This window comes from Strongylocentrotus purpuratus, unplaced genomic scaffold (genome assembly GCF_000002235.5).
Source record: "Strongylocentrotus purpuratus isolate Spur 01 unplaced genomic scaffold, Spur_5.0 spur5_scaffold_17, whole genome shotgun sequence".
Lineage (NCBI taxonomy): Eukaryota > Metazoa > Echinodermata > Echinoidea > Camarodonta > Strongylocentrotidae > Strongylocentrotus > Strongylocentrotus purpuratus.
The window spans coordinates 8,297,037-8,324,487 of NW_022145602.1; the positions used below are offsets into that span (position 1 = coordinate 8,297,037).

Sequence of the window (27,451 nt, forward strand, 5' to 3'; positions counted from 1 at the left end):
TTATTCTCCTTCATAGACCAAACTATTTTTCATGAGGCAAACTTTTTAAAGTGAAGTTTCTTGCAGAACATCATATTTTTTAACTCAAGCTTCATGAATTCTGTATCATACACTGCATGCACATAATAGACCCTCTTCATAATACTTTCCTTTTTCTGCTAAGACTATCATATTTTTCATACAATACAAAACATTACACACATTGGATTTTGTGTAACTGTTACTAAAATATCATCACTCCTTAAACTCATCTCCACTGCTACATGAATTCATCATGGCAAGGATATAGATTACAAACTTACATACATACCTGTAAGGTTGACGCCTTTGCATTCAGTGTAGAATAGAACTCCTCCTGGAAACCCTTGCTACCCAAACTCAGTTCAGTCAGGTTTGGCATGGAACACAAAGCATCTGCTAGATGATGTGAAGAGGCTGATGTCGGACACTTTAAATCTTCAAGGTCGAGAGTTTGGACCTACATGTATACAAACAGTCATTCATACAAGTACATTACCAGAGTACATGTTTTTATGGAATTTATGCAAACATAACTTGGTGCTCAGGTATACATGTATGTGTATGGCTATGCTTAGGTGACATGCTCTGGGCTTTAGTTAGTCAACTACATGTATATAGGATTAAGATAACAGCTGCAAATAGGTTTGAGCTAAGGTTTAGTGATAGGTATACTTTTTGGTGCAGGGTTTAAGTTAAGAATTTGATTTGTGCAGGATAGCAACAACAGACAAAATTGTTGATGAAGCATGTATCTAACAAAAGGAGGACTGACAATTAAAGCCATAGTGCAAATCTCTACATACTACATAGTGATGAATTCAAAAAATATATCCTACCAGGTTGCACTTACTACACCTAGGTCGAGTGTGGCAAATGTAGATTTATGTCTTCCAAAGAACATTAGTGCTATGTATGGAAGGGATTTGACCCCATACCTCAATGTTCACTGTCCGTAGACTTATTCACTGGACCACAAACACATCTACATGTACATGATCCATGGTTGATGCCCATTAATTTAGAATGTACATTATTTATATGATTGAGTTAATAAATAGAGCTGTATTTAGGTTTGAGAATTAAATAAACAAAGAAGGAACTATAGCTTTGTCCATTATTTAAACACATTTTTGATATTGCCTAAATGCTATATATAATACCTTCATGACTAAAAGTATGCATTGTACAAGAATGTATATGTAGAGTGGGTACATGTAGTTGTGCTCAAAATAAGTACACTGTGATCTAGATCTCTATCCTTGTTTTAAAGGGAAAGTCCACCCCCAAAATAAGTTTGTTTCGATAGAGGCAGAATAATAAGAAAATCAGGTGAGTGAAAGTTTGAGCAAATTCTGAATGAAAATAAGAAAGTTATGAGTTATTGAAGTTGTGATCAATCAAATACAAATTGGCAACTCTGTGACTTATTATACGAGCTCTCCTTCATTTGCTTTGTGCATAATATTCCATAAAATCATGTTTTCTTCGTTATTGATGACGGAATATATATTTGTTCCTTGCAGGGGGAGTATAGAAACATATTTGCAATTATTATATTTAGGGTGCATGTATGGTTGAAATTTTTCTTGAGGGAAAATGAAAATTTAAGATTTTTTTAGTACTGAGCAAATGGAAGTTGAGCTCGCATGATACGTCATAGAGTTGCCAATTTGTGTTTGATTGATCACAACTTCAAAAATCCTAACTTCCTTATTTTTAATCGGAATTTGCTCAAACTTTCACTGACTTGTTTCTCTCATTTTTCTACTCCTATTAAAACTAACTTAATTTCAGGGTGGACTTTCCCTTTAAGTGAGTATTGAAACTCAAGTATACTTTGATACTGATTTCAGACCCATGATGACATCATTCCAACATTATGAATCGCTATGAATGTAAAAATATACAAATTAGAAACAGAAATATTTTTATCTACTAGTCTTTAGAGTACTTCAGTGATCTGTTTATACTGAAATTTTATTACTGCATTATAGTAGCAACACACCACTCTCTTTCCCCTCAAAATGCTTACTCAAACACATCCAGTGTTCCAGTTATTCTCCTTCAAAGACCAAACTAATTTTCATGAGGCAAACTTTTTAAAGTTTTATTTTATTTTTAACTCAAGCTATATGAATACTGTATCATACAGTGCATGCACATGATAGACCCTCTTTATAATACTTTCATTTTTCTGCTAAGACTGTCATATTTTTTTATACAATACACAACATTACACACCTTGAAATTATTGTAACTGTTGCTAAAATATCATCACTCCTTAAACTCATGTCCACTGCTACATAAATTCATCATGGTAGGATATAGAGTACAAACGCATACCTGTATTAAGATTGACGTCTTTGCATTCATTGTAGAATAGAACTCCTCCTGGAAACCCGCTCCATGTAGTGTCAGTTCAGTCAGGTTTGGCATGGAACACAAAGCATCTGCTACATGTAGATTAATGTCTTCCAAAGAACATTAGTGCTATGTATGGAAGGGATTTGAACCCCATACCTCATGGCTCACTGTCCAGAGACCTATAGTTATTCACTGAACATGAATTCATCATGGCAAGGATATAGAGTACAAACACAGATACATACCTGTAAAGTCAATGCCTTTGCATTCAGGTAAGAAAAGAACTCCGCCTGGAAAAGATGTCCACCTAGTGTCAGGCCAGTCAGGTTTGGCATGGAACACAAAGCATCTACGAGGTGATGTGAGGAGGCTGATGTCGCATCCCGTGAACCTTTAAGCTCGAGAGTTCGGACCTACATGTATACAAACAGTGATTCATTACATGCAGTACATTACCAGAGTACATGTTTTTATTGAATGACTGCAAAGATAACTTGGTGCTCAGGTATACATGTTTATGTATGGCTATGCATGAAGGCCGCAAATTGGTTTGAGCTAAGGTTTAGTAGTAGGCATACTTTTTGGTGCAGGGTTTAAGTTCAGAATTTGGTTAGTGCAGGTAGTCACACAGAAAAATTGTGAATGGAGCATGTATCTATTAAACAAAAGGAGGACTGACCATTAAAGCCAACGTGCATTCAGTTTATACTGTACACTTGATAACCCTTGAGTACAAATTTCATGGAATTTAAACAAACACTTTTGAAATTATGCTAAAATTTCAAAATCTTGATGTTGATGCCACAACAAAATCTAAGTTTGCAGAACTGAAATGACATTTGACCTAGATTTTGTCACCTAAAGACTACTCACATGGTTGGTGATACTTGATAACCCTTATGTTCAAGTTTCATGGAATAGGAATGTATAGTTTCAAAATTATGATAAAAATTCAAAATCTTAACCTTTCGTTAAGTTTTGATGATGATGCCACAACATAGTCTATTAAAGTTTGGTGACCTGAAATGACCTTTGACCTTTACTTTGTGACCTGAAATTCTACTTGAATGATTGGGAATATTTGATAATCCTTTAGGCCAAATTTCATTGAATAAGAACTTATTGTTTCAAAATTATATTACAAATTCAAAATCTTAACCAAGGTTAAGTTTTAATGTTGACGTCCCTGCCGCTGTCACTGGAATCGCGGTGCCTACCCCTCGCTTTTGCTATGCAGGCAAGACCAAAAAAGTGAATGATTTGATTATATCACGGATTATCAGTTATATTAGATCATGGATGATAGAGGGTGGAATTAGGCATATCAAGACCCATTCTTAAAAAATGCATGTCTACAGATGCCTGATGGATTTGCAATTAAAGGGGAAGTCCACCCTGATATAAAGTTGGTTTTAAATAAAATCAGAAAAAAGGGAGAAACTAAATACTGTAAGTTTGAGCAATATCCAATTTTAAATGGGAAAGTTATGAATTTTAAATCATTTAAATCATTTTTCAAAATTTTCATTTAATCAAACTATCAATGACCTGTTTAATCTTCTGCTCCTTTTCAGGGTGGACGGCCCCTTTAAATGATAATACTTATTAATGTATGTAAGATATCAAACTTACCATATCTGCACATACAAGTCTGGTGTGTATGTATGGAGCATGTATCTATTAAACAAAAGGAGGACTGACCATTAAAGCCAACGTGCATTCAGTTTATACTGTACACTTGATAACCCTTGAGTACAAATTTCATGGAATTTAAACAAACACTTTTGAAATTATGCTAAAATTTCAAAATCTTGATGTTGATGCCACAACAAAATCTAAGTTTGCAGAACTGAAATGACATTTGACCTAGATTTTGTCACCTAAAGACTACTCACATGGTTGGTGATACTTGATAACCCTTATGTTCAAGTTTCATGGAATAGGAATGTATAGTTTCAAAATTATGATAAAAATTCAAAATCTTAACCTTTCGTTAAGTTTTGATGATGATGCCACAACATAGTCTATTAAAGTTTGGTGACCTGAAATGACCTTTGACCTTTACTTTGTGACCTGAAATTCTACTTGAATGATTGGGAATACTTGATAATCCTTTAGGCCAAATTTCATTGAATAAGAACTTATTGTTTCAAAATTATATTACAAATTCACAATCTTAACCAAGGTTAAGTTTTAATGTTGACGTCCCTGCCGCTGTCACTGGAATCGCAGTGCCTACCCCTCGCTTTTGCTATGCAGGCAAGACCAAAAAAGTGAATGATTTGATTATATCACGGATTATCAGTTATATTAGATCATGGATGATAGAGGGTGGAATTAGGCATATCAAGACCCATTCTTAAAAAATGCATGTCTACAGATGCCTGATGGATTTGCAATTAAAGGGGAAGTCCACCCTGATATAAAGTTGGTTTTAAATAAAATCAGAAAAAAGGGAGAAACTAAATACTGTAAGTTTGAGCAATATCCAATTTTAAATGGGAAAGTTATGAATTTTAAATCATTTAAATCATTTTTCAAAATTTTCATTTAATCAAACTATCAATGACCTGTTTAATCTTCTGCTCCTTTTCAGGGTGGACGGCCCCTTTAAATGATAATACTTATTAATGTATGTAAGATATCAAACTTACCATATCTGCACATACAAGTCTGGTGTATACATACATGTAACCTGCTATGGTGTGTGCTGTCATAGAAAGGTTTAATGTTAGAGATGACTTTCCACCCCTCAACAAGGCTGCGGTATCTCGGTCCTGACTCTCGAAGAATACATCAACTAAGAAATCCATCTCCGTTCGGTCTGGGGTGTTACCCTGTACCATGCATTTCATGATATGGTTTGCAATGATTTTGTCCCGTGATACAGTGAAGTAAAGGAGATGTCTAAACTCTTCTTTCCTAGGCAGCACTACTTGCTCAATCAGCCTGTTGAATTCACTGTGATCTAGTTCATACAGGGAAGCAAGATGGACCCCAGCCATGTACTCCTGAAAGAGTTTGTGTGGAAAGAAGATAGTAGACTGCACGAACGGACTGCTCTTATCATTTATTGATGACAATTTTTTCTCCTGAGACAACACCCCTACTCTGCAAGCTGTTTCAATAGAGTCTGAGCACTGTTCGAAATCACCTTCTTTGAAAATAAGGGTGTTTTCTTGTAGCCCAAGGAAGGCAACTTTGGCAACTGGTTTCATGAGCTTCTCGATTCCAGAGCGATAGGCTTGGAAAGATGGGCTGTTTAAATCTGTGATATTTTTCTGAGCATAATGCACCTTCAAGAACTCAAACATTTCATCAAATATTTGAGAAAAAGTTTGTAATGACTTAAACTTTTCTTGTTTTTCGTCACCAAGTTCTCTCCACATAAAACAGAGCATAGCTATGTAGATAGGATACGGGGCCATATTCTCAGATATGATGTTATTGTCTTTGGTTAATTGGATAAGCTGATCTGCTGTGACCCCATCATCTTGAAAGTACTTGTGAATGTAAACCTCCAAATTCTTCTTGCTAAATCCTTTCACATGCATGAAAGTGTACTGTTTGCTCAGACAATCATCCCATCTAATCTCCATGACCTTCCATGGGCGACTTGTCACCAACACCGGGCAAGAGGCAAGTTCATCTGAACAAAGAATGTCTCTGAGTGCAATTTCACCTCTCTTTGAAGAACTTCCACTTGCCTCTGCACTGTTGACTCTTGGCTGCAAAGTGGCACTTGTTGGGCTTGATGACTTTGGCTGCATTAACTTCTGCCGCACATTCTTGTTCATCTTTGATTTGGATCTTGCCTTGGTTTGATCAGCAGACTTTGGCTGGTGACATTCTGACTTAGAACCAGCGTTCTTTTGCTTCACAACCTTGCCATCAAACTCATCTAATCCATCAAATGCCATGAATACATCTTTTGGATTTGAACGGATGTACTCAGTGATCTGGCAGGCTGTTGCTGGGTTATCCTTGGAGAGATACGACTTGGCAATCTCACCGATCGTGAATTGCTTGGCTTCACGAAAAGGGACTACAAGCACCCACACAAACTTTGGGACAACTGGACTGTCATTTATCCAGTCCCAGGCAATCTTAGCACAGAATGTTGTCTTTCCAGTCCCAGCCTCTCCTTGAACCATGATCCGCTTGGGGAACTCGCCATTGACTTCTAGATCAAAGAGATCCGTGTACTCAAGTGGTCGCGTGCGATGTCGATACTCTTTTTCCAGGACGAGGTTTGTGTACATGTCGTTCAATTGTACAATGGAAGTTGGGATGAGAGGATCAGCTCTGATCTTACAGAGAGTTGTCCGGTACTTAAATTTGAAATCATCTGCACATCTCTTGATCAGGTCAGGAGAAAGTGGTTGGGTGTGTGATCCCAGGCTGTGCGATCCTGGCATTGTAATAGGTGCACCTATAAATTAATAACATAAGAGTGGCATTTTTTCCTGAATATCAATTTTTTATTTGAGGATATTTATAACATACACATGAATACAAGAACAAATTTTCTGAAGTATTTATTCTTTGTCAACTTTAAATTTTCATTTTTCTAGTCCTGCTGTTTCAGGGCGTTCTCTGGACCAAGATTTAATGAGAACTGATGATAATTTATTGTATTTGCAATTTCCTTTTTACACATCATACATGTATACTACAGAGTGAGATAAAAAAAAGTTTACACCTAGAAAATTGCTAATTATTAAAAAAATCATCTATGGAAGTAAATAATTATACATCTTATGAAAGAGTGTTTTATCCCAAATCATTTGGTATCATTTTTGTGTGGTATATGTGTTCACGCTTGAATGAACAGGAGGCATTGTTTGCGAGAGTGCAAAAAGCGATTTGCGCCAAAGTTGCTTGTGTGATGTTTGAATAAAAACAATTAGGATTTGGTTATTAATTCGGTCTTTGCAGATCCAAATAACATCCCTACCAAAATGAATCATGCAACACATATCAAATATCAAATATCAATGAACATTTGAGCGCGAGTGTGTGTGACTTTTGCTTCTGCAAAAGCATATGCAATGCATTTCATTTGATACATTCAATTCATTCTCTCACTGCGCTAATCCCATATATGCTGTTTGGCGCAAAGCGATTTTTGCACTCTCACAAACAATGCAACATGTTCATCCAAGCATGAACACAAACAACACAAAAATGATACCAAATGATTTGGGATTAAACACTCTTTCATAAGATGTATAATAATTTACTGTTCATAGATGATTTTTAAAATAATTAGCAATTTTCTAGGTGTAAACTTTTTTTTTACTCACACGGTATAGCATTTAGGCAATATGAAAAAATGTGTTTAAATAATGGACAAAGCTATCGTTCCTTCTTTGTTTATTTAATTCTCAAACATAAATGTAGCTCTATATTAAAATCAATCATATAAATAATGTACATTCTAAATTAATGGGCATCAACCATGGATCATGTAGAGGAGTTTGTGGTCCAGTGGATAACTCTACGGACAATGAGCCATGAGGTATGGGGTTCAAATCCCTTCCATACAAAGCACTAATGTTCTTTGGAAGACATTAATCTACATTTGCCACACTCGACCTAGTTGTAGTAAGTGCAACTATTATGTTCTTATAAAAGACCAGTTGGAGAGCTTTGATTGAACTAATAAGTTGTATAGCTTTATTGAGGCTCTATGGCTGCGTTCATGCTTAAATTTTGAAGGCAGAATGAGCGATCTGAAACGCTCATCGTAAACGCTCATCGTGATCGCAGTTCCACGATGTAGTGTTCATGCTTACTTCTCTGGCTCCCCCAGGCAATTCTCAGTGTGTGGCCTTAATTGGTCTTCCAGCTGGATTCGCAAACCTTCACTGTGCATGCTACGTAGACCCACTAGAGGTCAGTGCGTTGACCCCATTTAAACGCGTTTACAAATTGTAAACGCATCTTTTTGTGAGTTTACGATCGGCGATCGTGATCGCCGTTTTTCGGTGATTCTACAAAAGTGAGCTAAGACGCAACCGTGTTTTAAACTAAACGCGTAACAGATGCCTGATTCTGGCCATCAAAATCAAGCATGAACGCGCCCTATGTCAGTCAGACATCTTTGTAGGCATCTCCTGTACAAGTACTCATTGTTTCATAACATGACCTGGCATGAGTCATGGGTTGCAGGTCATTCTATATTTAGTTATACATGCTAGTCTGTATTTGCAGACTCTGTTAAACTACATGTAGCTATATATACACCTCCCTTCTTTAAAACAGGTTTACATATACATATATAAAACTTCTTAAACTGTACAGAGTGACAGGGTGGACTATTTGTACACTCTCGACTGTACTAGGGCATTATTCTGTCCCTTAAAGCTGGAGTACTGTCGCTTTCAAATATATAACTTATTACGCGACAGTCCATATCTTTCAAGGTTGCGATTCGCGAAACTGGAATTCTCCGTTGAGGTTGAGTGATATCTGTTGATTTTTGTAATCAAAGTGACTATTTAAATCCGGTTATATTTTTAAACTATAACATGCAAATATATATATCATGCTCATGCAATCCTGCAGTTATGTTTTAAAGTCCAAGTTGAACTCTGTAACTATAAACTATTTACAAAACGCGAAAGTCTTTCTCTGTAGTTCGCTTTCATTTATTTACAAGTTCAAGCGATCTGGCGGTTTAATCACTCGTCCGCTTCTGGTTCTGGTTGATGACGTAGTTGAGCTTTCTTCAGATGCTGGTTGCTCTGTAGCTTCTGCAGTGTCATCTAGCTCGAAGTCATCCTGTGTTGTTGACGTGGGACTGGCCTGAGGTGACGTCTGTTCCTGCGACGTATCTCTCCTGTTTCTGTCTCGATCTGGTATGATCTGTTTCGATCTTGGACAGACCTGACAATACCACGTTTCGACCAGGTGTTGGTTTTCATGTCTTGGAGTATGACATGATCTCCAGGCTTTAGCTTTGACAAGTCTCGAGCATGTTTGTTGAATCGCTCTTTTTGCTTCACCTTATGCTCCTCCTTTCTTCCCCTCACTGATCGAGTATTGATCTGTTGGTTGTCGAGTAGACTGTCAAGCATGGGGAGATTCGATCGAAGTCGACGATTGTAGGAGAGTTCTGCCGGAGCTTTCCGCATGCTAGTGGATATCCTGTCCACTGTGCTGTGACTTCAATATGAGTTTCTTTACAATCTTCACAGCATTCTCTGCGAGGCCATTGGATTGCAGATATTATGGGCTCGATGTAGTATGGTGAAAATCCCATTCTTTTGCAAAGCTCTGGAACTCTTGGCTTGCAAATTGAGGACCATTATCCGACATCGGCTCACATGGCGTTCCATGGCGAGCAAATACTGCTTTCATGTGGTTGATCACGGCCTTGCTACTAGTAGAAGTCATAGTACATACTTCAATGAACTGTGAATAGTAGTCGACGATGACCATGTACTCTCTATTGTTCAGCGTGAACAAATCAACAGCAACTTTTTCCCACGGGCGGTTCGGCACGTCATGAGGATGTAGACTTTCAGCTTGCTGTTTTGGTCTGTTCATTAGGCATGAAGTACAACTTTGGACCATTTCAGTGATGTCTATGTTGATTCTGGGCCAATAGATGACTTCTCTAGCACGTTTCTTACACTTCTCGGTGCCTAAGTGTCCTTCATGGATTTTGTTTAGCATGAACCTTCTCATAGTAGTGGGAACCACTATTTTGCTGCCTTTGAAGATGATGCCATCTGCTTCAGAGAGTTCACTCCTGATGTTCCAGTATTCCCTGACTCTAACTGGACATTACTGCTTCGTTTCCGGCCAACCATCTCTGATGATGCCTAGCAGCTCTTGCAGTTGATCATCTTTCTTTGTCTCTTCGACAATCTGATTTCGTTTGTTCGATGTAACTGGCATGCTCTTGACAATAGCATCTACGTAGACTCTGATATCTTCCTCACTTTCAGCATTCAACTCAGCCTTTGGATCTACTGCTCTGGACAATGTATCAGCAGTATACATGTACTTTCCAGGCGTGTACAAGACCTTGAGATCATATCTCTGTACCCTGATGAGTAACCTTTGAATGCGTAGGGGACAGTCACCCAGTGACTTTACAAACAGTGGAACAAGTGGCTTGTGATCAGTCTCCACTTCTACTTGTTGTCCATAGATGTATTGATGGAATCTTTCACATGCGTATGTGATTGCCAGCAATTCTTTCTCGATCTGTGCATATCTAGTCTCTGCATCAGTCATTGATCTAGATGCATATGCGATCGGAACCCAATCTTGATCATATTGCTGTAGTAGCACTGCACCAATACCATCCTTTGATGCGTCTGCTGACAGCTTGGTTGGTTTCTTGCATGCAGTCATAGAAATGTAGGACTGGCTCTTGTATCAGAGCTTTTTTCAGGTGATTCCATGCATCCTCTTGTGCATGATCCCATGTCCATACAATCTTTTTGTCTAGTAGATGTCTCAGCGCTGCTGACTTAGTCGACAGATCTGGATTGAACTTCCCTTGGTAAATGATCATACCCAAGAACCGTTGGACATCTTTCCGACATTTCGGTCTCTCAATGTTCAAGATAGCAGACACTTTCTTTGGATCAGGTTGAACTCCTTGATCACTGATCAAGTCACCAATGAATGTGAGCTTCTTGACATTGAACTCGCATTTGTCTTTGTTCAACTTGAGATTCATTTTTCTCACAATGCTGAGAACCTCTCTCAATTACCTGTCATCATGCTCCTGTTGGGTAGTTCCCCATACAATCACATCATCCATCATTGTGTTAACTCCCGGAATGTGTGCAAACAGTTGGTGCACTATCTTGTGATAGACTTCCGGAGCACTACAAATACCAAAAGGTAGTCTCAAGAACTTGTACCTTCCGTATGGCGTGATAAACATACAAAGCTTGGAGCTTTCGTCATCTAGTTGGATCTGCCAAAAACCACTAGATGCATCTAACTTGCTGAAGTATTTGGCTCCTGCAAAATGTGCAGTTATTTCAGCTCTTGATGGCAATTGATAGTGTTCTCTTTTGATTGCTCAGTTCAGGTCTCTTGGATCTAGACAGACCCTGAGCTGACCATTCTTTTTCATCACCACCACGAGAGAAGAAACCCAATCAGTTGGCTCATCAACTCGTGTGATTACGTCCATTCGTTCCATCTTATCTAACTCGTCTTTGAGTTTATCTTTAAGTGGAAATGGAACTTTGCGACATGCATGCTGAACAGGATGTGCATCCTCTCTCAATTTGATGTGGTGTTTACCAGGAAGACAACCTAGACCTACAAACACATCTTGATAGTCTTGAACTACACTTTTACCCGTTCCGTGTTCAGTTTGTTTCTCAACATGATACACCCGTTTCACCAAATACAAGTCTTCACTTGTCCGTAATCCTAACAAAGGCTGACGATTTCCAGGAATGGCTAGACACGGCACATTGCGTTTGATCCCTTTGTACTCAACTTGTACACAACAACGACCTTTGACCGGGATATCTGTCTCATAATATCCTGTCAACATCACTTTGGCTTTTTGTAGCTTTGGTTTTGGTTTCAATTTGTGAAATACTGTCTCAGGAAGAAGATTCGCCTGAGCACCAGTATCAACCTTGAAGTCAACCGGCTGGTTATTGACTAGTAGATTAACTATCCATTCATCCTTGGATTCTTTTGATTCAACAGAGCAAATCATGAAACCTTCTGAATCTACCTCCAAGTGCTGCAGTTCATTGACCTTGGCTACTGGGGTTTTACAACATTTAGCAAAATGATTTTGTTTACTGCACTTTTTGCATGTTTGACCTTGTGCGGGACATTTGTCTTTGCTATGTCGGTTTCCGCACCTGCTACATGCATCACTTTTAGTACGACCTTGAGGTTCTGACCGTTTTGACTTTGAACCAGGAAATTTCTTCTTAGACTTGCTGAAAGAATCTACCGGAATTGAGGCGTTTTCCCCTGCGGAACTCAACGCTTGTGCCTGCGTTCGAGTTTGTTCAGCCGCACGACATACTTGCAACGTTTTAACCAAAGTAAGATCATCTTGCCTCAACAAACGTTCTATTAGACCATCGTCTAAAATACCACAGATAATTCTGTCCTGGATAAGACTCTCTTTCAACATGGAAAACTCACATGACTGAGCACGACTCCGCAATTCTGTTGCGTACTGATCAACACTCTCATGCACTAACTGAGATCTTGTGAAAAATCTATGTCTCTCATACGTTAGATTACGTTTCGGCATGCAATATTCCTCATATTTGTTCAACACTTTCTCAAGCTTCATGTTCTCACCCTCAGCAAATACAAATGTATTATACAATTCCAAGGCAGCATCGCCAATCACGTGTAGAAGCATTGATGTTTGTAACTTTTCATCTTTTTCAGACATTCCTGAGGCAACATTGTATAGAGTGAATTTCTGTTTAAATCTTCTCCAGTTCTCGGAAATATTTCCCTTTAAGTCGAGTGGAGGAGGTTGACTGAGATTTGCCATTTTGTTTCTTTTTGTTTCTTAGCCTAGTGTAGTCACTCACATGAACAGCATAACAATTAGCTTTTTCTTTTTGTATCTTTGCAACAATTACTTTAAGCTCAACTATTAACTTTCACTGAGTTATTCTGTATGTTCATGTACCATATATGTCACGCTTACTGCCCGTTATACTGGAACTGGCCCGGCACAGAACTATGCACTCCAATCCATACAACGACAGTGCTAACTATTATGGACATAACTAAATTCACTGGACATACACTTAGACTCTAATCATCTCTCACATCACAAAGAATTGGATTGAACTGGCCTGATTTCAATGATTCCTCCATGTATATACTATACTGGGTTGCTCAGCACAAACACTGGCTGCTAAGTTCTGACACCATATTATGTTCTTATAAAAGACCAGTTGGAGAGCTTTGATTGAACTAATAAGTTGTATAGCTTTATTGAGGCTCTATGTCAGTCAGACATCTTTGTAGGCATCTCCTGTACAAGTACTCATTGTTTCATAACATGACCTGGCATGAGTCATGGGTTGCAGGTCATTCTATAATACATGCTAGTCTGTATTTGCAGACTCTGTTAAACTACATGTAGCTATCACTACAGCAACCTGATAGGATATATTTTTTGAATTCATCACTATGTAGTATGTAGAGATTTTTAAAATAATAAGCAATTTTCTAGGTGTAAACTTTTTTTTGACTCACACGGTATTGTTGATGCATGGCACATGTCTATGTTTGTTTTCTAACTTAAAAGTATACCCATAGAATTTGTCTTTTTGTATGAACGTATACATGTCTATTTATGTATCTATACATAACATGTAAATATCATTAATTTCCATCGCTTACAGTATAGACCATAATGATGAACTTTATAAACCTAATGAATTGCAGCTCAAAGAACAATTCCACGCGATATAGAAAGAACTGAGAGAAATGTAGTTTTCTTTTGTTTTGTACTCGAAAATCTGAAAATCTCCATTTTAGGGCGGACATAAGGTAGGTCACAAAAGATAAAACGACTCTGTAATGGTACAATTTTCATAAACTTGGTGTCAAAAGACGAGCATGAAATTTGAATGACATTCTTTGTACAGCTTCAGGGAATAATTTTCCTGGTATCGCATCGCAATTTGCTATGCATTTTTGCATGACTGCTATACAAAAAATCTTTTGTGTAGCAGTTTTCTTCCATAGAAATGTACAGAATTTCATTTGAAATATTTATCCATCGGCTGAAATTGCTAATCAAAAAATTTGAGGAAAATTATTCCCTGAGCTTCATGTAATACTAATTTCATCATCTCCCTTTAATACACAGCACAAAGTGAGTGGGTCTGCAACCATGTATTATTGACCACAGCCCATGCGACCAACGGCCCACAAGACCGACAATAAAGTCTAGCGAACCATCTAAAAAGTTGTCAGAAGGCCCATGAGACCAATGACCCAAGGACTGACATGTCATGGGTGTTCTGACAGCTATTTTTAGGGTTCGCCAGACCGGCAGTATCAGTCTCATGGGCTGTTCGTCTACTGGGATATCCTGCTATAAGTAACACTATTTGTACCAAATGAGAAAGTGTCAAATCAGTGTTTGTTGGCTGCCTGCAAGAGCAATATATTATCAATGGCAGTAAAGGCTTTCTTGCGGGCAGCCGACATGATTTCCTTCTTATTCTCACCTGTCCGTTTTGGGACTAGACTGCCAGCGAGTAGTTTGCCAGAGAGGGACCCTAAGTCACTGCTTTCTAATTCCTCTGCAAGAAGAGCCCTGATGTCTGTGCCTGGAGGCTGTTTGTCTCTCCAGCTCATGAACACTGTCATTAATGCATCACTGGTATTTTGGCTACGTTCCTTGATTTGACCAAGCTCTGCGGTGGAGATGTCCAGGTTAATGCCCACCTCTTTGTAGTAGCTAGGTTCAATTTGCTTGGACAGCTTTAAGAATTCCTTCTCACTGACAATCCTGTATTTTTAAAAAAATTGTCAAGCATCTCATAAATATCTGATAAGTATCTCTTATTGTGTTGTAGCCCCTACTGTACACTCATTTAAGCACCATCTTCATACTTTGTAAGTTTAGTTCAGTTCTTGATGTCGAGCCTTTGGCTTTGGGCAAAACAGACAGTACATCTTACTACATGGAAAAATAAACTACTCCAGCCCGGCTACAAATATGTACACTAGCTAGCTCCTACAGTTGAGCACTGTCAGTACCTGCAGGCTCATGCGCATATACCTACCTGATTTTATTAAGCTACATGTACTGATTTTTTTATATGTATACTTCTGAATTTGTTATTTTGTTTCATAGATTTTTGGGGTGGAGCTTAGCAAGTTTGAAAAACAAATGTTTCAGGACTGCACACCAACAGGAATACAGTTGTATTTCGATGTCATGGGCCCTTTAAAGGTATATTGAGGCATATACCAGAGATGCCAACTTTTGGAAAACAGAAATAGGGAGGATTTGAACCGACACCAAATAATGTGCGCATAGCGCACATCTCGAGCGCGTAGCGCCCGACCCATGCGGCCTAGGTCCAGGGCCCGCCTTAGGGCCCTGGAAGCTCTGGGGTTCTAGATGCTCTCTGGTGCAATCTGAGCCTTATTTTGGAGCATTTTACATGTGTATTTAATTTAGTTAAATAATTCCCACTTTTTTTAAAAATAACATACAAATTGTACAAAATGCATGATGAATTCCTTTCAGACTTCCAAATACACGGGTACTTGGTACTGTATTCGGTCTTATACTTCTGAGACCATTTCTTGATCTTCTTTTGCTGAAATTTCCGCCATTTGGATTCTGTGTCAATATCCACGCATTGGATACAGCGATCCATATGCTGAAACAATCTTTCGCTACTCTTAATTTGTCTTTTAACATAGTGGAATTACTACATGCTAAAGTTAGCAGACGATATTTCTCATTCAATTCACAGATATTTATACTGATTCACAGATATTTATACTGCGGCAGACCTGCCGCAGACTCTTCATCATACTGAAAGAGTATGCGGCAAGTCTGCGGCAGACCTGCTGCAGACTCTTCATCATACTGAAAGAGTATGCGGCAAGTCTGCGGCAAAACTAATTTGCATGTGAAAAAGATGACTGTCTGCGGCAGGTCTGCCGCAGGAGTATGCGGCAGGCTCATGCGCATATACCTACCTGATTTTATTAAGCTACATGTACTGATTTTTTTATATGTATACTTCTGAATTTGTTATTTTGTTTCATAGATTTTTGGGGTGGAGCTTAGCAAGTTTGAAAAACAAATGTTTCAGGACTGCACACCAACAGGAATACAGTTGTATTTCGATGTCATGGGCCCTTTAAAGGTATATTGAGGCATATACCAGAGATGCCAACTTTTGGAAAACAGAAATAGGGAGGATTTGAACCGACACCAAATAATGTGCGCATAGCGCACATCTCGAGCGCGTAGCGCCCGACCCATGCGGCCTAGGTCCAGGGCCCGCCTTAGGGCCCTGGAAGCTCTGGGGTTCTAGATGCTCTCTGGTGCAATCTGAGCCTTATTTTGGAGCATTTTACATGTGTATTTAATTTAGTTAAATAATTCCCACTTTTTTTAAAAATAACATACAAATTGTACAAAATGCATGATGAATTCCTTTCAGACTTCCAAATACACGGGTACTTGGTACTGTATTCGGTCTTATACTTCTGAGACCATTTCTTGATCTTCTTTTGCTGAAATTTCCGCCATTTGGATTCTGTGTCAATATCCACGCATTGGATACAGCGATCCATATGCTGAAACAATCTTTCGCTACTCTTAATTTGTCTTTTAACATAGTGGAATTACTACATGCTAAAGTTAGCAGACGATATTTCTCATTCAATTCACAGATATTTATACTGATAAGCGCCAAAAAAAAAAATCATAATTAAAAAAAAAAAAAAAAAAAAAAAAAAAAAAATGATTTTTTTTTTTTTTTTTTTTTTTTTTTTTTTTTTAAAATAAATCGGGAGGATAAGGATGGAAATCGTAAGGTCGGGAGTTGGGGTGAATTATCGGGAGCCTCCCGATGAAATCGGGAGGGTTGGCATCTCTGATATACACATAAGGCAAAATACCTCATTAAGCAGCCAGTTCACTGAAATATGGAAGAAGTTATGATGAAGGCGCTGTTTACTACTGCTGCCACTTTCAGGATGCTCTCCTGATTTTGTGTTACTATATGTGTTTCCTGACTACTATTGCCTTCAATTTTTATATCAACATTCATTTTGGGACCTTGTCATCCTACTGGACAGTGTTTGAGTGGTTTTTCATGAATGATTAAAGCGAGATTTTAGGATATGTTTTCGACTGATTTTGCTGCACATTCACTTGTACTGCTAGCAGTGTTAAGCTACAGTACAGAGCACCTATTATGCGGAGGTTCAAAGGACTGCATTTTGAATAGCAATATTGACAAAGACTTTGACCATTTTAGAGTCTTATGTCTGAATAGACACTGGACCGTGCATCAAAGCCCTTCAACAATGGAGACAAAGCCCATTCATGGTCTCCGGTATTCAAGGTCCAGCCTGATTGCATTGAGACATTCAAGATGTGCTAAGGTCACACCATCAGCAGATGTACTATCCCTACTGAAGGAAAATGGCATTCTGAGGTATCGAGGTTGCCGAGCTGGTAACAGAGCAAGAAGGAAACAACTAGTGAGGTCAACGGGAATTGACTCTTCCAATGTTGTTATTGATGCAAATGTCGGAAATGAAACATTACCCATAGGAAAGTGAAAAGTATGCCGCAGACCTGCCGCAGACCTGCCGCAGACCTGCCGCAGATCTGCCGCAGACCTGCCGCAGACTTTTAGTCTGCGGCAAAGAGTATGCCGAAGTATGCGGCAGAAAGAAATTTTGCTGCAGACTTGCCGCATACCAGTATGCCACAGGAACAGTCTGCGGCAGATCTGCGGCAGGATGAAATTTTGCTGCAGACTTGCCGCATACTAGTATGCCACAGGAACAGTCTGCGGCAGATCTGCGGCAGGATGAAATTTTGCTGCAGACTTGCCGCATACTAGTATGCCACAGGAACATTCTGCGGCAGATCTGCGGCAGGATGAAATTTTGCTGCAGACTTGCCGCATACTAGTATGCCACAGGAACAGTCTGCGGCAGGATGAAACTTTGCTCCAGACTTGCCGCATACTAGTATGCCACAGGAACAGTCTGCGGCAGATCTGCGGCAGGATGAAACTTTGCTCCAGACTTGCCGCATACTAGTATGCCACAGGAACAGTCTGCGGCAGATCTGCGGCAGGATGAAACTTTGCTCCAGACTTGCCGCATACTAGTATGCCACAGGAACAGTCTGCGGCAGATCTGCGGCAGGGCGAAACTTTGCTCCAGACTTGCCGCATACCAGTACGCCACAGGAACAGTCTGCGGCAGGTCTGCCACAGGAAATCCCATTAAAGTCTAATAGGGCCAATTGAAACCAATCATCTCATGCATATTCATTATTACTTTACACGTGTGACAGAAAAATACATTTATCATTTGTTAAGCAAATTAAGACAATGCACATCATTTTTGTGATTTCTATTTTCCTTTTGCCATTATTAACCAATAGATTATTTTGTCTGATCATGTTACAATTCCATTCACGTTTAAGCAATAGATATATTGATTACTAACCAAGAAACTATGATTACTAACCAAGAAACAATATACATATTTAGTATATATATGTGTACGAGCCTGTGTCACTTTAAATGTTACTCTTGAATACACTTCAAATGATCAATGTGATGAAGTTAATACAATTGAGAATAGAATATACCTAATTGGTAATATCGATATATATTGGTATTACCTAATTGGTAATATCGATATTGCCAATATTGATTATGAAGTATCAATCAGTTTATCACTGGTTCTTCTACATGCATACTTTATTGCCACGTACTGGATATGAAAGAGTATGCGGCAGGTCTGCAGCAGGTCTCTTCATCATACTGAAAGAGTATGAGGCAAGTCTGCAGCAAGTCTGCGGCAGACCTGCCGCAGACAGTCATCTTTTTCACATGCAAATTAGTGACCTGCCGCAGACCCCCCGCAGACTCTTCATCATACTGAAAGAGTATGCGGCAAGTCTGCGGCAGACCTGCCGCAGACTCTTCATCATACTGAAAGAGTATGCGGCAAGTCTGCGGCAGACCTGCCGCAGACTCTTCATCATACTGAAAGAGTATGCGGCAGGTCTGCAGCAAGTCTGCGGCAGACCTGCCGCAGACTCTTCATCATACTGAAAGAGTATGCGGCAAGTCTGCAGCAAGTCTGCGGCAGACCTGCCGCAGACTCTTCATCATACTGAAAGAGTATGCGGCAAGTCTGCAGCAAGTCTGCGGCAGACCTGCCGCAGACTCTTCATCATACTGAAAGAGTATGCGGCAAGTCTGCAGACTCTTCATCATACTGAAAGAGTATGCGGCAGGTCTGCAGCAAGTCTGCGGCAGACCTGCCGCAGACTCTTCATCATACTGAAAGAGTATGCGGCAAGTCTGCGGCAGACCTGCTGCAGACTCTTCATCATACTGAAAGAGTATGCGGCAAGTCTGCGGCAAAACTAATTTGCATGTGAAAAAGATGACTGTCTGCGGCAGGTCTGCCGCAGGAGTATGCGGCAGGCTCATTTCTTTCCTATGGGTACAGCATGTATGTCACTGGAATGCTTGCTCACTGAGACATAAATCTCTTCTTCTTCAAGACTATGTCATCACCAACGAAGTTGATGTAATGTTTGTCACAGAGACATGGCTGACTGAAAATGATGACGCTGTAATTGCTGAGGTAACACCACCTGGTTATACTTTCACCAATGTTCCACGCACTGGCGCTCGTGGCGGAGGTGTTGGTGCTCTGGTCAGGTCTGATCTGAAACTACATCAAGTGACTATTGATCCTCATTTTACAACATTTGAGCACTGCATTATTACAGACAAAGCTCGTTCGGTGAACTATGTTGCTGTGTACCGTCCCCCACCATCCAGCACGAATGGTCTGAAAACATCTACCGTATTTGCCGGCGTAAAGGCCGCACCCCCGCATAGGCTGCACCCCGATTTTGACATTAAAAAAAAATAAATAAAAAAAATAAAAAAAAAAAATAAATAAAAAAATAAAAAAATAAAAAAATAAAAAATAAAAAAAAAAAAAAAAAAAAAAAAAAAAATCGTTTTTTTTTTTGTTTTGTTGTTGTTTTGCTGCCGAAAACACACGCGTGGAATGACCTTCATTTAACATCGAGGTGCAGTTAAAGGTGCTGATTTGTGCTTGTAAACTTGTCACAAATAATAGTAACAATGTCGTTTTTAGAAGAATGTGTAAGATCATTAATGTGAATTAAAAACAATAAAGTACCTATGGTACCAGTGGTGTACCTTGTGGTACACCATTTGTTATAGAGAAAAATTTGAGGAACTATTATTATAAACTACATATTGAGATCTATTAGAAAGTTTACTTTCAAACCAAGATGACAGTCAAATTTTAGTGTTGTTGTAGTTTCCGAGTGGTGAGTCAACACACTGATTACTGAGCTCGGAGACATTGCCAGGCATAGCGCCATAAATCGAAACTAAAAAAAAAAAAAAAAAAAAAAAAAAAAAAAAAAAAAAAAAATTTTTACTCTTTCGCCGCATAGGCCGCACCCCGACTTTTTGATATTTTCTCTTCCAAAAATACTGCGGCCTATACGTCGACAAATACGGTACGTTCCTCGAAGAATTTGACAGCTTCATCGATGACATGAATCAGACTCCTGGGAAGCTACTGCTTTTAGGTGATTTGAATGTCCATTATGACTGTCCCGAGAGACCTGATGTCGCACGCGTTGTAGATACGCTGAAATCCGCAGGACTCAAGCAGTACATATCAAAGCCAACTCATCGACACGGCCATACATTGGATGTAGTGATTGCGAGGGAAGATGAGAATCTTCTCTGTTCCATACGTACAGATCCGAGCCTCATGTCCGACCATGTAGCCGTGAGCTGCATGATCCGTGGTGAAAGACCATCTACAGATGAACGGCCACAGGAATATCGCAAATTCAGCAACATTGATCACACGTTGTTTGCCGATGATCTTGCCAGTTTCCTTGACAATCAACCCTTGGCGGAGGATGTAAACAGTTGCGTGCTCAATCTTGACAGAGACATGGAGCGTGTCCTGGATATCCATGCGCCTGTATGAAGTTGATGCTGCAAGACGTGAACGCAGAAGACAGGAGCGGAAATGGCGTAAATCCCTTAAAGTCAATCCCGATAGCGATCGATCGGCCTACTGTGAAGCTAAAGCTGCTGCAGCTGAAGCTCTGTCAAGGGCTAAACGGTTCTACTACAATGACCTGTTTTCCCTAAGTACTCCAAAGGACATGTATAGAGAACTGAAGCATCTTCTGAATAAGAGTAAACGATTTCTCCCAGATGCTGATTCATCAGTTGAGCTTGCCTCTACATTCTGCACATTCTTCAGTGAGAAGATCAGAGACTTGCGGAGATGTATAGATGACTTAAACGTTGACGAATTGGACAATCCAAATGGTATGATGGCAATCTCAGCCCCTTCATTCGTGGAGTTCCAGTTGGTCACATCAGAGGAGGTTCAGAGGCTGATCAAACGCTCACCCAACAAGACATGTCCTTTGGATCCTCTTCCAACGTGGCTCCTGAAGCGTCACCTTCCTGTTTTGCTGCCATCATCTCTAGGTGTAGCATCTGTGACACCAGTCTTGAAGAAGCCAGGACTTGACAAAGAAAGAATGAAAAACTACAGGCCCATTTCGAACATAAGGTTTGTAGCCAAGCTTATGGAAAGAGTCGTCTCATCACAGTTAGCCAACTACTTGGAAGACAACAGCCTTGGTGATCCTAAACAGTCTGCATATAGGAAAAATCACAGTACTGAGACTGCATTGGTGAGTCTTCAGAATGATATCCTATGTGCTCTGGATGATCGGAAATGCGTCATTCTACTGTCGCTAGATATGTCATCTGCATTTGACACTCTTGACCACACGATCTTGCTGACAAGGCTTCGGGATGAATATGGTGTCTCTGGCACAGCACTGCACTGGTTTAGATCATACCTGAGCAACCGACTATCACATGTGCGAATCAGAGGAGTGAAATCACTAGACACCAGGTTGGAGTTCGGTGTCCCGCAAGGATCGGTGATGGGCCCGCTGCTCTTTACGCTCTACTCGAAACCTGTATCTGATATCCTTTACAGTCATGGCATAGGCTATCATGTATACGCCGACGATATACAGGTGTATATACAATGCGACCCTTCTAGCCAGGACTCTGTTGATCATGCTGCATGCAGACTACGGGATGCAATGAGAGATGTCTACAGGTGGATGACATCCAACAAATTGAAACTTAATCAAGACAAAACTGAGTTAGTAGTCTTTGCTTCGAAAGTCCACCAACGATTGCTCCAGAACTTCACTCTAACTCTTCATGATGGGACTGTGATTAAACCGTCAAAGAAGCTGCGTATTCTTGGTGTCGTCTTTGACAACCTCATGCTGCCAGATGTTCACGTCTCAAATGTAGTCAGGACTGTCAAATATCATATCCAGAACTTATGCAGGATTAGAAAATATCTTGACGAAAGTACCACTCATGCTGCAGTCCGTGCCTTAGTTTTATCTCGTCTTGATTACTGTAACAGTTTGTTGAGTGGCACAACAGCAAAGAACATTCACCGTCTTCAGCTTCTCCAGAACCAGTCTGCACGCCTCATCTTCAAACAACCAAAGAGCACACACACCACGCCCTTGTTGAACTCTCTGCATTGGCTTCCTATTCAACAGCGAGTGCTCTTCAAGACCTCCACCCTTGTCTTTAAGTCGTTACACTATCTCTCTCCCTCATATCTTACTGATCTCGTTCATGTTAGGCACTCCAGTTACAACCTAAGATCCAACACTCGTACAGTTTTAGATACCAGGTGTCGAACCAATGCTGGTAAGCGGGCATTCATAGCCACTGCTCCAAAATCATGGAACAATCTCCCCAATTTTGTACAAACTGCTGATTCTCTAATGACTTTCAAAAAACACCTCAAAACACACTTGTTTAACTAATGCCCGCTTACCAGCACTTGTTCTTGCTCTTCTATTACCTGTCTTACCCTTTATTTTGTTCATTCCTATATTGTTACATACATACATGTTGTTAAGCATCTTTCTATTTTGTTAATTGTTCATTGTATATGTTAATTAAGCGCTGTGTATCTACTTGTAGAAAAGGCGCTATACAAATGTTCATTATTATTATTATAAGAAAAATTAGCATGCATGTACATATGTATGTGGTGTTACGCATTAATAATAAGAAAATTATTTTACTAAACATACTGCTGGCTTGTAACGATCACTCACGTAATGACGTTATCACGTTTTGAGAATTTTTGTAGAATACGCTATCTGATCTACAAAGTGTTGGGTTACGTGACCCAACAATTCGTTGAAATATCTTTCCAAAACAATAACAGTGATGGTCCTCCTTGAGGCAGATATCTAAAAAATGCAAGTAAATTGTCACTGAGAAGAGACTAACACAAAAGAATCATGCGTGCCACGATTTAGGGCGTGTTCATGAAGGCCGACTCCAACTGAAAGTCAGTGGGCGGATCGCCCACCGCGCCGGCCATCAAAGGTACTGAAGATAACCAAGAGTACATCTGTACATGTAAACTAAGAAAGGAGTACATTTATGAAATATATGTCATGCCTAGTCTCAATAACAGTCACTTGTATTTTGTTCAAGTGATAAAATGTAGGGTTAAGTACAAAAAGAGTCATGTTGCATATATTTGCAAAAGCACGAGTATATTTGTGAATTATTGGCCTGTAAAAAAAAAATAAGTGTCAACCCTACACTTCATAGATTGGAGAGCTTGTATCTACAAAAGTACTCAAAACATGATAACGTGATTACATGAGTGATCGTTACAAGCCCCTACTGGTTATTACGGTTGCAATAAAGAACAGGAAATAAGCTTCAAATACATAAATAGACTGACCTGTCTGGTCCAGGGTTGGTTTCAACATCACCAGATCTCATCAGGAGAATCATGAGCAGAAAGAGATGGCAGAATCTACCCATGGTTCAAGATGTCCTTCTCATTCGACAGAAACTCAGTCCACGTCTGGAAAGGTACATGAATGGTAACCCCAGCAAGACATCCTGTAATTGAATAAAAAAGAAAAAAGGAGATTCTGCTATTTACTATGCGAATTACTCATATAAGTGACATGCATACGTGTATGTACAGTGTAAATATAATCATGGTTCACTCCCCCCCCCCCCCCCCTCATCCAAATATTTGCCTCTTGACTTGACTCTTAATTGCAATTTAATCTTGATCTTTATTCAAAGATAAACAGGGCTGAAATGTATTTTAAAGATCTAGCTTATATCCGGGAAGGGGAAGGGGTCTCCCCATCTGTGCAAGTGTGCATGCTACAATTTAAGCTAATTAATCGAATATCATATTGGGATTATTCTGATTGTGAATAGGGTGTTAAACAAAGAAATAGACTATTATGGGAATTAACACAGAGAGCACATGTGGTGATATCAGATGCTGTGAATGGCAAAAATTAACATATTTCAATAATGACAACAAACATTGTATGTACTCAGGCGCATATGCAGGATTTTTTCGAAGGTTTTTTTTTATTTTGAAAATCGCACAAAAATTTCACAATGACGCAGCCAGCCGCTGAATACCGGTAAGCAGGTGGGGGGGGGGGTGGGGTGGGGGTGGGGAAGAGCATATTATATAAAAAAAAAATTGTTCCAAAATTTTTGAAAATTGACTGATCGATTTTTGGCTCCGTCGGGGGGGGGGGGGGGGGGGGGGGGGGGGGTACCTTTTATGGATCACCCATTAGCACAATTTTTTTTTATTACATAAACAAAATGAGGGGGAGGGGGGTTCGACCAACAAATCTGATTTAAGAGAATGAAGGGTCAACAAAAAAGAGCAAATAGCCTTGTCAAAACACTTCAGCACAGCGAGTCAATGCTAATTGACCTCGAGCACTGCACTACGTGTAGCCTATCCAATATGCGTCGGGCTTTACAAGTAATCTAATCGCGTTTATATGGAGAGTAACATTGGCGCGGTCAGCCTGAGTGCCTATCATCACTGGTGCATGCGAAAAGTTTTATTTTCTTTTATGTACCATGTTGCAAAGCTTTTTCATGAATATTTATGTAGCATGGACCAAAATAGGCCAATGAACGATGCGAAACGCGGAGATGATATTTGATTGGTTGAATCAAAGTGATCGATCACCAAATAAGGCTAGACTTATGAATCATGCATGAGAATACGCTCGTCACACATACGATACACATATATGAATAATGATGAGTTGACCAGTGATGATAGGCGCTCGGGCTTACGCCCGCGCCGATGTCAGTCTCCCAAACGCGATTAAGTACACTTGCAGCCCGACGCCTATCGGATAGACTTCACTACGTGCTAATAGGCAGCACTTGCACACATGAATAGTCAATACACAAATAACACACAAATGCACACAATCATGCCGTTGGGGCTGTAATCAAGTTTGATAGTAGACTAAAGATTTTAATTTTGTAATTATTCTTTTTAACATCAGTGAGTTATTAGATTTTATACAACACCTACGTGGATCCTTTAGCTCATGCTGCATTGATAATTATAAACCTTTAGGTCAGTCAGGAACCCCATGACTTTTACAAGCCGATCGCCTGTCTGATTATCAAGATATTTATGATTGAAAATCAAAATTAGATTTTGCATTTGTCAAACGGTTTTCATAACACTATAGTCTATTGGGGGAAAACGAGTACTGGTATGGTCAAACCGATCACTCAAAGGTTTTTACTTTTTTGAGGCACTTCTTGATCATTTTAAAGCACAATTAAAAATTTTAGAGCTTCAATATAACACCATATCACAGATACTGATAATGCGTAGGGCCGTGCATCTCAGATTACGGTAGATAACTTCACACAGGCGCGCGCCCACAACCCACCATTGGTACATACTTGTATTGTGCAGCGGTTTGCCGTGAAACCTGTGAAAAAGTGTATACTATTATCAATATTTATCCAAAACTACTCCAAAAATAACAAGAAAATTGACACAAAACAGGTAATAAACATAACAACTTTTAACTCATGATCTTTATTTGAACATTTAATGAATATTTACTTCATTTTGGGTATGTTTTAGTCGGTATCTCCACGCAGGAGTTAGGCTACAGGTCAAATTTTTGATAGGTTTCTGAAAATGCGCCCATTGGTTTAAGGTTTAAAAATTGAAACTCAATATAAGTTATAACAGAAAAGATACAGTAATTTTAATTTTATAATTCCATGGGAGTGATTTTTAATTTTGCAGCAACCTGAAGGAGGCGATTATGTAGCTCACGGAGGCGAATCGCCCACCGCCCCAAGCGCGTAGCCAGGATTTCATTTTAGGGGGGGGGCAGTAGTGAGCACACAAAGCGTGTGAATCCCTAGGGGGATGGGTGCAGGGAGGGGGGAGTTTCCCCCCTCCCTTGCGAAGCGCGAAAGCTTTGACGTCTTATTGAATTATTAGAGAAAGACCATTCGTTGGACCGTTCTCGACTCTTAATCCTTATCTAAATTCAGTTTCTTTTGACGTTTCATTAAAGAAGATGATTCGTTGTACCGTCCTCGACTCTTAATCCTTGTTCGAAACAAGTTCCCCTTCCTCCACGTGTAGCGCGGAAGCTCTGACGTTTTATTAGATTATTAAAGAAAAAAGACAATTCATTGTACCATTCTTAACCCTTGTCTGAATTCAGTTTCCCCCACTCCCGTGCAAAACGCGGAAGCTTTGATGTTTCATAAATTATTAGAGAAAGAAGACGATTCGTTGTACGGTTCTCGACTCTTAATCCTTTTTCTTCCTACGTCCTCTTCCTTTCCTTTTTTTTTGGCGGGCGTTTGGAGGGGGCGCCTGCCCCCCCCCCCCCCCCCCCCCCCCCCGGCTACGCGCCTGCACCGCCCCCATGTATTTTGAGCATTGTTGGCTTCCCTATCAATAGTCAGAAATGCAGTGCAGCTATGCGTGTGTAAAAGGTCAGTTTTTAACAAGATATTAAAGCCTATATATTCCTGATATAAACGCCTAGGCCTATAATCTTAAACAACAACAACAACACAACAACACAACAACAACACAACAACAACATCCCATACTTACAAGATGGTAATTTTCTATGGCTATATCGAGGTTTTGGAAGCCACTCGTTCGTCCCCATGCACTGCACAATGTGTGTGGAGTCTAATGGGTGGTACTGGTGGGAAGAAGGAAGCAAATACATGTGACGCAGTGAAACTACGATGAGCACACAAAGCGTGTGAATCCCTAGGGGGATGGGTGCAGGGAGGGGGGAGTTTCCCCCCTCCCTTGCGAAGCGCGAAAGCTTTGACGTCTTATTGAATTATTAGAG

At 39.8% G+C, this 27,451-nt stretch overlaps 1 protein-coding gene across 1 annotated transcript; it reads right to left on the bottom strand.

The window, feature by feature from the left end:
• Nucleotides 1-4,906: 4,906 nt before the first annotated feature.
• On the bottom strand, nucleotides 4,907-27,342 carry LOC100891302. The gene is made up of 4 exons (XM_030988619.1): nucleotides 27,202-27,342; nucleotides 23,995-24,158; nucleotides 14,601-14,884; nucleotides 4,907-6,817 (listed from the first exon to the last, which is right to left on the bottom strand). The coding sequence occupies exons 2-4, from the start codon at nucleotides 24,075-24,077 to the stop codon at nucleotides 5,013-5,015; spliced, it is 2,172 nt and encodes a 723-aa protein (XP_030844479.1). The 5' UTR covers nucleotides 24,078-24,158; nucleotides 27,202-27,342; the 3' UTR covers nucleotides 4,907-5,012.
• Nucleotides 27,343-27,451: the final 109 nt, after the last annotated feature.

Bases quoted from the DNA above. Each gene is read 5' to 3' on its own strand.
- LOC100891302 (XM_030988619.1), bottom strand. From the start codon at position 24,077: ATGGGTAGATTCTGCCATCTCTTTCTGCTCATGATTCTCCTGATGAGA. The intron at 14,885-23,994 runs GTCAGTCTATTT...TTAAAAATACAG, and splicing joins ACCAACCCTGGACCAGACAG to GATTGTCAGTGAGAAGGAAT. The intron at 6,818-14,600 runs GTGAGAATAAGA...ATTAATTTATAG, and splicing joins TCTAGTCCCAAAACGGACAG to GTGCACCTATTACAATGCCA.